At 39.5% G+C, this 10,387-nt stretch overlaps 1 protein-coding gene across 1 annotated transcript in view; it reads right to left on the bottom strand.

Annotated features, from left to right (window-relative positions):
- LOC103147399 (protein shisa-9) overlaps positions 1-10,387 on the bottom strand; it is a 106,816-nt gene that overhangs the window by 65,078 nt on the left and 31,351 nt on the right. Inside the window, exon 3 of the mRNA XM_007565717.2 lies at positions 3,075-3,190. Within this exon, the coding sequence (XP_007565779.1) occupies positions 3,075-3,190 (116 nt within the window). The remainder of the gene's footprint in view (positions 1-3,074; positions 3,191-10,387) is intronic.

Below are 10,387 nucleotides of genomic sequence, written 5' to 3'. Positions count from 1 at the left end.
GTGAGTTTGCTAATATGGGAAATAAAGGCTTGGATCATCTACATCTGAACCTGAGCAGAGCAAATAAAACATCACTTTTTTCTATTAAAGCGACAAAAAAAAAAAAAAAAAAAAACAGCAGGTTTCTGAGAATCCACCAGCTTCACTGCTGGCTCAGATGGAAGAAACTCTCGAGTGTGGAGGCGTTTATGTATCTATCACATATTGATACGAGCCAAACTTGTGAAGTGCACAACTGTGAGGCGGCGGCGGCGTGGGGTGTTTGTCCTCTGAACACGCCGTCGGGTTTGTTACATACGAGCCGTCGGAAAATAAAGCCCACTAATTTAAGCCTCAATTCGCAGAAGAATCAGGGTGTTATATTGAGCGTGTGTGTGTGTGTGTGTGTGTGTGTGTGTGCGTGTGGTGGTCAAAGCATCAAGAGGAAGATGGAGACAGATGGGTCACACAGTTATCCCTCTGTGGGTCTGGAGCCGGAGCCGCTAATTACATCTTAATTAAATATGACCTGCGTGTCCGTCTCTCCTCCTCAGCCGCAGAAGACGCATCTTTCTCTCTCTCTCTCTCTGCCTCTCTCTCTTTCTCTCTCTCTCTCTCTCTGTGTTTTTGTTTGTTTGTGTGTGAGCGAGTGAACGAGGGGGCAGGAATTGAGAAGTGACGAGTTGGTGTCGAGGGGAGCGTTTCCTAGAATTGTAAACACTTCCGTGCCTTCATGGTGTCCGTGGTGATCAATCATGTAAATAAAGGGCGTCAGAGGGAATAAGCGTCTCTCCTGTCAGCGAGTTGTGACTCTGAGATTATTTAAAGAGCACGCAGTGTCACGCGCCAGAATCCTCCGCAGAGACGCCAACAAATGATCAGATTAGTTACTTTTTGTTTTATTATTGCAGTTCTCCTGCCGTCCACGTAGTTGTTGCTTCGCTGTATGTTCTCCATCAGGTTGATTCATGAACCTTTACCAGCTCAGAAAGCCATTTTGTAGGAAATACACCGCAGCCATGTGTTGTGAAGATGGGAAAAAGATAGATCTTTGTTCTTTCACACACACACACACACACACACACACACACACACGCACGCACGCACGCACGCACGCGCGCACGCGCGCACGCACGCACGCACGCACGCACGCACACGACCTCGTGAAGGTATATTTCTTGAAATCTTTCCCATTACGTCACATTGAAACTACACATTTCTGTGTTTTTGATATCTTTGATGACAAAGTAGTGCAGAACTATGACATGGAAGGAAAATGAAATGCAGTTTTCATTTTGTTTCAATTCAGCTTTCCTTACTCTTTGTTAGAGAACAAAAGCCTGCAGTTTGGCACAAAACTGTTGTGTGAAAATTTACTTTATTTGTTTTCAAGGTCCAGTCAAAACCCATTTGAGAATCTAATTGTTGCTCAGACAAAGTCCAAATGAAGCTGAAGTTGAACGATTTTGCTAAAATTCTGAGCAAAATTTGCCCTGCTATGCGCTGGTTTGTTGCTGAAAATCCTGATAAAATTCCACAAATTTTGTAGTTTCAAGGTGACAAAATGTTTTCAAATCAATTGGGCAAATGAGAGACACTAAAAAACACAGTTTGACTTAGTTTTGTAGCTACAGATGTCAAAAAGATAATATTGTTGTCTTTGTTTCAGATTTTGAGATTCCTCTGGAGAAGGATTTAAACTTTTGATGATCATTTCATAATTATGCGTACTACTGTAAAAGGGTTCACAACAATTTAATGATGCCATTGAGATTATGTGCAACTGCCAACAGCGCCATATCTGTGTATCTATGTATTCCACATGTAGGCGGTCCTCTATGGGGGAATTTTCCTTCCATAATGTCTTTTGTTCTCAAAACTTTTAATACTTTTGCTTACATTTTTATTTTGAAAGCAGGACTTGTCTCTGCTTGGATTATCTGCTCGCTTAGGAATTATTCTTTGCTTGCTTTTGGAACAAAAATCAGCCAATGGAATGAAAGTGTTGTACTGGGTGCGTTTGTTTCCTTCTAGCGGATAGTAGCCACACAGGCACACCCGCTAGAAAGAAACAAACACACCCAGTACAACACTTTCATTCTATTGGCTGAGAGGTTGCCAGGCGACGGTGGCAAAAGATGGCTCCAAAAGCAAGCAGAGAATGTTTCATAAGCGAGCAGAGAGTTCTGCAAGAGCGCGAGGAGAAAGGTTTGAGTAAGCATTACAAGTTTTGAGAAGAAAGACATGAAGTCCTGCTTTCAAAATGAAAATGTAAGCAAAAGTATTAAAAGTTTTGAGAACAAAAGACATGTAATCCTGCTTTCAAATTATGGCAGAAAAATTCCCCCATAGTCCACCAGATGTACCACAGCAGTGTGGGCTCTCATCTCCATGACAACCATGTCACAGTGTCACTCGGACATTATCGCTGCAGCACATTTTTTTTACAGACGCTTGCTAATCGTTACTTCCTCGTCTAAAGGAGGCCTGATTGGCATTTAAAAAAAAGAAATGACACGTTCAAAATTTGCTGTGAAAGGAAAAGTAGACGGTGTAAAATTGACAATTCAAAGACGAATGGACGGAGCAACTGCATTCATTCTCCCTCCAACCAGCCCCAGATCAATGTGCCTAATCTGCCAGGAGGCCGTAGCCATGATGGAGGTTTCCAATTTGAAATGGCATAAAGAGACGCAGCAAAGGCGTTTCGAAGAAACATTTCCTCAATGACACAACAGAGAGCGGCAGAAAATGTAAAACAGTTCCTCGTTCCTGAGGTGTTGATGTATTTGTTGAACTGAAAAGGACTTTTTGTGTCCTTATATAGAACTACAGAAGGAGGTGCAAAATCGTCGTCTCCAATTTCAAAGCGACAACCAAACAAACCTGAGGAGGGCGCGATGGGTTTAAAGACACCTGCTACTGTTTAAATCTTCTTAATCTTCAGGGGTGAAAAAACAATATTGTCTATTTGAACTACAAATATAAGCGCCTGCTTATATTTAATGACATGGTTGAGTTATTTTCATTGCAACTCTGTTATGGCATGTAGCATGACAGACTCTGATAGAAGGACTATCAAACCCCAGCCCTACCATTGTTGGTGCGCATGGTTCTGGCCGCGATGCCGTTTGTCCCGATGGGATGATGAATCCCAGCTCCATCCACCACTCCTGCCTCGCCCGGCTGCTTCAGAAGCTCCGTCAGAGTCCTGGAAGAAGCAAGGGAAACGTTTAAGACACATCATCTTGAGGAACGTCTTTGGATTCTTTCCCATTTGAGTGAATTTACACCAAAAAAGAAAAACCGAAAAACAAAAACAAAGCACCACAGGAAGAGAAAAGGAAATGAACTAGGATTGCTTCAACAACAGGACGGGTTGCAATAGGACATAGCAAATTCATGAAAAGAGGAGGGGGAAAAAAGCAACGTTTTGATGTTGACACATTATGAAACGATACGTTTCAAAAGGATTATTCACATTAATAAAAGAGAGAGAAACCGCTCGGAACAGAGCATGAGAAACAGGAACGGAGGATGAAAAAGACTAGTCTTTGGTTGCTTGCCAGCAGGGAGTGCCAATCATTTACAGAAAATAAATATATATGTAGGACAACGTCTCCTCTTATCATCTTTTCGAGGTTTGTTTTTTTTTTATTTTTTGAAGCCTTTGAACAAGTTCTGATGGCATCGCAAAACTGGAACACAGGCAGGAAGAGGCCTGCCGATTTAACTCTGTGGGAGTAGAGAAGAACAACGAATAGAATCGCTCTAACTGGACAGAGTAATTATTACTTTAACAATAAAATTAACTCATTATGGATTCTCAGAAAATGTTGAAGAGACGATGAATACGCCAGAAAATAATCTGCTTTGCCTTACAGCGATCAAATTTTTATCAAATATATTTACTTCCATGCTCAGATTAAAAGCAAACAATGGAGCAGAGCAAAAAGATTTGTAATTTTTCCACACGGCTAAATAAAAAAAAGAACAAACAAACACAGTTTTATCGAGTTGTTCTTTTGTTTAAAAAAAACAAACAAAACGAATACGACAAAGAAAATAAGAAAGCGCCGTCAATCTGTCGACAAGGAAATTATAGCAACACGCCCAGGAAAGCAGCTGTGACCCGAGCGCTGCCATCAAGAGGAGCCGTGAATATTTCCTCGCCGTTAATCTCACAGTTGAGATCGTCAGCAGGCTTTCTAACATGCATTAGAGCAATTCTCTTTTGATTAGCATGCTGTGAAATAGTTGCGTGTGTGCTTATTGGAGCGGTACGGATAAAGACATTAGCACAGCACCGACTTGGAATCAAACGCTGCGGACGGTAAGAAGCCGCGCTACTAGAAAGTGTGTTACAGCGGCTGAAACTAGATATTTACATAAACTGCATAAACAAGCAAATAATCTTTTTTTTTTTCTCTTTATTTCACATCAGACTAAAGTTTTCCCAGTTTAGGTTAGCTAAAATTATTCAGTTTTGCTAAATGCCAGGATAAGGACCAAAATATTTACTTTTATATTCTTTAAATGATGATGATGTCATCGCTTTCTAAGCCTCTAATCCACTTGTGTCAAACTCAAGGCCCGTGGGCCAAATCTGGCCCACCGTAGCTTTTTATGTGGCCCTCCAAACTCTAAAAGGAGACATAAATAGATCCGTCTATTAGATATTATTTTATCAATCAATTCAAAGCAGTTTTTATCTGTTTTCTGCCAAATTGCATCAATTAGTCCCTCCAGTTTCTTGTGAATTATCATGGAAATTCACACAAAATCAACAAATTGCTGAACTTTTTCACGCTAATGCATAATTGTGAGTTTAATGCAGATTTTTCACAAAAATTGTGAAAAACATTGGATCTAAGAGATGGTTTACTCCCACCTGCAGGGGGCAGTATTTCTTCTACTAAACAGCTGCATCAGCCTTACTTAATGTTGAACTATAATGCATAAAAATGATACAGCAAGTATCAAAAAGTCACATAAGTGCATATGTTTCTAAATTACAGACACTGTTTTATTGCAAATAAAAAAATCACAAAAACAATTGTGAAATCCTGGAGGGACTGAAAAGATGTTCAATATTATTTCATTTTAAGAGTTTATTTATATTTCAACAGTTTAACGGGTTTTATCACCACATTCTGGTGCAACCGGCCCTTTAAGAGCATTCATGGCCTTGATTTGGCCCAAAAGGAAGATAATTGTGACCCCACTGCTCTAATATGTTAATCCACAACACAAAAGTATCAACTTTTGAACATGTTTCTGTGGTCTGATAAAAAAGGAAGTTGTGAAGTACGAGGGTGGCAGCGTCATGATGTGTCACAGGAGTGACTGGTACGTTTCATAAAACACATGGCGTCATTTTGAAAGAAGATTATTGAAAAACATTAAACAACATCTCAACATCTCTGCCAGAGAGTTCAACTTTGGGCGCGCATGGTTCTTCTAAATGGAAAATGACATAAGCAAAAAACGAAGATGGTTAAAAACCTGACTTAATTAAACTGGTTGTGTGAGGAAGAATGGGCCAAAATTCCAGTAAACTACTGCCTACTGAATGCAAACCAAAAATGTTTGACCCAAGGCATAAATCTTAAAAATGCTCCAGCTAATTATTACATCATTCAAATGCTAGTAGGCATGACTGGTAAAAGAGTTTGTGTGTATAGTGGTATTGACAGATTTGTGATTTTAACACTTGAAAGAGTCTAACAAGTTTCAAACCTTCCCAAGAAAAAGAATAAACTGATGGAGGTCTGTCAAGTCTAAATAAAATCCTCCATCTTCCTTCCCAGACTCCTCTCTTGTTGATTGTCTTCACTCTCTCTCGCTGCTGTATTTTTCTGGCGCTTCTCTGCAGGCATTTTTCATTCCAAGAAAAAAAAAAAAAAAAAAAAGAAGAAAGAAACCGACGTCAGTCAGAGTGATGTTGTTTTGGGTTTTTTTTTTGTGCAGCATTAGGAAGGCTGGAATAGACGTGCCCCTGAAACGGATTACGGTAACGCAAGGAAACAAGGGGAGATGAAAATAATGCTCTGACAAAACCTGGGAACCGATGCAGGTCTGGATAAGACTTCATTGCTGGTCTTACTGGATGTTTGGGAGAGATGGGCACGTGTTGTTTGCTAGGTGCAGCAACGTAGAGATTATAGAGAAGATTATTTAAAATAAATAAATAAGTAAAACCCACAAAAATGACGATATGGAAATTAAAAAAAAAAAAAACAAAAACAAAAAAAAAACTCCACACATAAATAAAGAAGTAAATGGAGTGGGAATCACTGCAAGATTCTCACGACTCATGTTGGAAGTCATTTTGTCTTCGAAATCAAATATTATGTCACTTCTCATATATGTTTACTTATAGGTAAAATGTATATTTAAAGACAAAAGATTCAAAGGTGACCTATTATGCTTTCTTGAACAGGTTAGGATAGGTCTATGGCCTACACAAAACAAGTTATTACATTTTTTGCAGGAAATCATTCTCAGATAATGAGATTTTAGTCTTGTCTTCTGCCTATTTTGAGCTCTTGTCACTTTAAATCCAAATAAGCTGCTACGGGCCACACCTCCCCAACTCAAACTTTGCACTTACACATGAAAATGACTTGCAGACAGAAGTGTATTTCTGCAGCTGTACATCTTTGAAAAGCAGAAGTGGAGCCTCCTGCACAACTGACAAGATGCAGTAAAGTGGTTTCTGAGTGTTAAGTCTTTTCCAGCAGCCATTGTACAGCGAATAAAGTGATAAAACCAGCTGAACAAATATGCTGCAGCTCTGCTTGGGTTGCCAGGTGATGGCACAGTGCCCGTCTATTGGGAGGTTTTTGAAACGGCTCGTTTTCCAGACACCAAAACCACGGACTTAGTGCCATTGGAGTGTTTTTGGGTTCATTTTTTAGTAGTTTGTTTGTTTTTAGAAGCAGGTGATACCCAAATGGAAGCATAAACACACACAAAGTGTAAATTTTGCACAACAATTCCCCTCCTAGAACCATTTTTACTCTCTGGCTCTACGGTTTTGTGTCAGCGCATACACTACAAACAAGAGTTAACATATTTTGCAGGTAGTCATTGTGAAAGTGCTATTTTGACTCTGCAAACATTCCCTGCGGTACAGTTTGTCCAAAGTGTCTCCACTGGAGTACTGCCAGCACCGACTCAACTCCATATTTTATAGCTGAAAAACAAACATAACAGGTTTGGAAAATCTAATCTAAAAGGTATTTCTTTTTCCTCCCTTGACATTCTGCTCACAGTTTAAGAGCCATTAGAGCAGCCCTCAGCTGCTCCAGCCGAGGAGCACAACCACCGGCGGGACTCGGCTTATCGCTGGGAATAAAAACGGGAACACTGCTGGAAATCACAGAACTCAGCAGAACTTCTCTCACGCGAATTAACATTCGGGAGAACATTTATTAGAAATCAAAGCTCCGCTGGGGTCACAAGAACAGACCTGAAAAAAATATGCAAAAGGTAACTTTGGGAGCAGGTGAAATCAGCAAGGGAAAATTGCTACAACAGGGATTGTCCAACTGTAGAGGAATTAGAGTATTGACTCACCGCACGGTATGAACGCCCCTCAAATATCTACATAAACTGGATAAAATATCCCACAGGACTGCCACATGTACCAGGCCATACATTGTTCTCCTTCTCAGTTACCTTGCTAATGCTTGTATGTTGACTACATTAGCTAACAGCAATTTAAATGCTAATGTTTATTGGATAAATTAACATTAGGGGAAAACAATTATAAAAAAAAAATCAAAGTACTAATTGAAGGAACTGCAACACAGCCTTCTAAGAACAACATAGAGCAACAATTTCCTTAAGTTAATATGTTAATATTTGCATGTTGTAAGTACCCATAAAACACATCCACACAACCCAGATAATGACTGAACAAACAATTTCCTCTACATTCCCCCCTTTTAACCAGTCCATTTTCTCATTTATTAGCACAAATATGCTAATATTAGCATGCTAGCTGCCATTAGCTAGTAGCAGCGTGTACGTTAATAGCAAAATGTCTGTTGGGTAATGAGTATCTGGGAAAACAAGCAGGCTAAGTGACTGCCCATGACGCATTTAAAAACACCACATAAAATACGGAAAAATAAAGTAAAAAAAAAAATAAAAAAAACTTTAGAAATATGAATGATGCAATTTCAGGCAAAACACAAATGTTACAACTTTTATTATAAAACGCCTGAAAAAGCTGGTTAATACAAGAAATACCCATAATACTTTCACTTTTATCTTTCATCCAATTTCTCATTTTTTTTAACCATTCCTGTTTTTAAGTAACTGCAGCACCTTGGGCCTTCAGCTCTAACTTTCTAGTCTTTGTCCTCCACGTTTAAAAGCACCAGATTATTCAGCAAATGTTGTTCTCTATGTTTTGCCTCTCCTTGAAATCATCTTCTATGCTTTTCTTATCCGTTTCAATCTCTGCAACTTTGCAAGTCTGACTCATCGCCATGCTCTCGTTATCTCCTCCGTTTTTGATTTTATCGTCACGAAGCCTTTATCTTTGTTGGTTTCCTAAATCTGTGTCACACTCATGTTGATTCTCCTCTCGTTACGTTGGGTGAAAGCGTAGGCTTTATAACTAAAGTTAAATCTATACAGAGGTTGTTGTTTTTTTTCTCTCAAACATTAACGTCACTGAGAACATCATCGCTGTTTCTGGTCTGCAAGTCCTTTGGCCCACTTTCTATTTCCTCTCCATCTTTCTGCTTTTTTCTCTCCCTCACTGAAGATGCTCTGAAACACTCTAACCTGAGAAATTAGCAGCCTTCGATGTGATGGAGCGGATTATGAGGAGTTCAGAACCCTATAAACCCGCCTTAAGAGTTCAGACAGTACAGTCATATCTGCCGTATCTGCAGGTATTTCTTTTTTTTTTTTTCCATTTCAGAAAGTTTCTACCTTCTGCTTCCATAGACAAAAAACACTTTTTTTTTATACCTTTTACACAATTTTTGCACTGAGTTGCATGAGAACTAGTGAATAACTGAAATGCAGAAAAGTGATGCAAAGCAAAAGCAGCGTAGGACGTTGGGCGAGAACGAGGAACCGTAGATATGAAGAACAGAACTTGCCCAGCCTCTGTGGTGAGGAGAATCTGGCTCTGTTAACTGCTGACATGCAGCTTTTCAAACAAAACAAAAAAGTGCAGCACAGCTATCAATATGTCCATATGACACACTCACACACATTTCTTTCTCTGAATCAAGGTTTTTGTTTGGTTAGCCTTTGCACCTTGTAACAGACACATTTGCGACTAAAATGGATTTGGGACGAGTCTGTTTAAAATAAACGAATGAATGAACAACAGATTTTTGCTCTTCTAGTGCGTTTTCAAGAAGCAGTGATCCTCGATTACAAAATGTGGCTCATAGTTTCACATTTGTACTGTAGGCCACAGAGTAACTCTACACCTGATTTAATTCGTTGATTAAATTGCCAAGTAACAGTTTTCGCTACGTGGTTTGACAAAAAGGAATCCATCCCGCTGCAGCAGCTTTCAATTATACATTATTACTGTCTTCTGTATTTAGAAAGAAAAATGAGATTTCCTCAAATTTTAATTAAACCTAAATAAAAAAAACTCTCCTAGGACAAAATGACATTATTAAACCACCAGATGACAAAAACTTCCCAGTGAAAATTACCATTTGCATCATAACAAAATATGTTATACTGACAGATGTTAATGAGATTTTCCCGATTAGTACATTTCATCAAACTGCAAAAAAAATAAAAAAAATACATGTGTGTATATATATATATATACATATATACATATATAAACAGAGTTGTGTATTTAATAAGAGACATAAAAAGCCTGTGGAGCCCACCGACTGAGAACAAGCGGTGAAGCAGATTAATATCTGTGGAAATTGCTTCAGACAGAGGCAACCGTTTAGCAGCAAGAAATCTTTTCAGTCAAGCGCAATTAGTGATCATTCAGTCGTTTACGGGGGGAAACGGATTAGCTGCTGAAGTACATTAATATTCACGCTGCATAAAACTTCTCTGAGGTGAAACACGTTCGGCTCGACGGTGACGGCGTTTGGCTGCAGGTTTTTCCACAAACAACAACAGTGAGGACAGGTGAGATTACTTATTTTAGACGGGGATCAATCCTTGAATCTCCCATGGCAACCGTTCAGGGGCTGCCTAAGCGCTTGCTAGTAGAACATGTCGCCTATTCACCCAGAAGAGCACGGAGAACCTCGTCTTCCTCCCTGTAGACTAGCGGCAGCAGCAATTAGTAAACACCCAGTCGAACCGTGAGTGTGCTACGAACTACTTCTCAGTCCAAAACTCCTAAGAACCGGATGTAAATGGCATCAAGGAGAAGCATTGGTGTGATGAAGAG

This window comes from Poecilia formosa, unplaced genomic scaffold, assembly GCF_000485575.1.
Source record: "Poecilia formosa unplaced genomic scaffold, Poecilia_formosa-5.1.2 Scaffold182, whole genome shotgun sequence".
In the NCBI taxonomy this organism is placed as follows: Eukaryota; Metazoa; Chordata; class Actinopteri; order Cyprinodontiformes; family Poeciliidae; genus Poecilia; species Poecilia formosa.
This window is presented reverse-complemented; position numbering and strand designations above follow the sequence as displayed.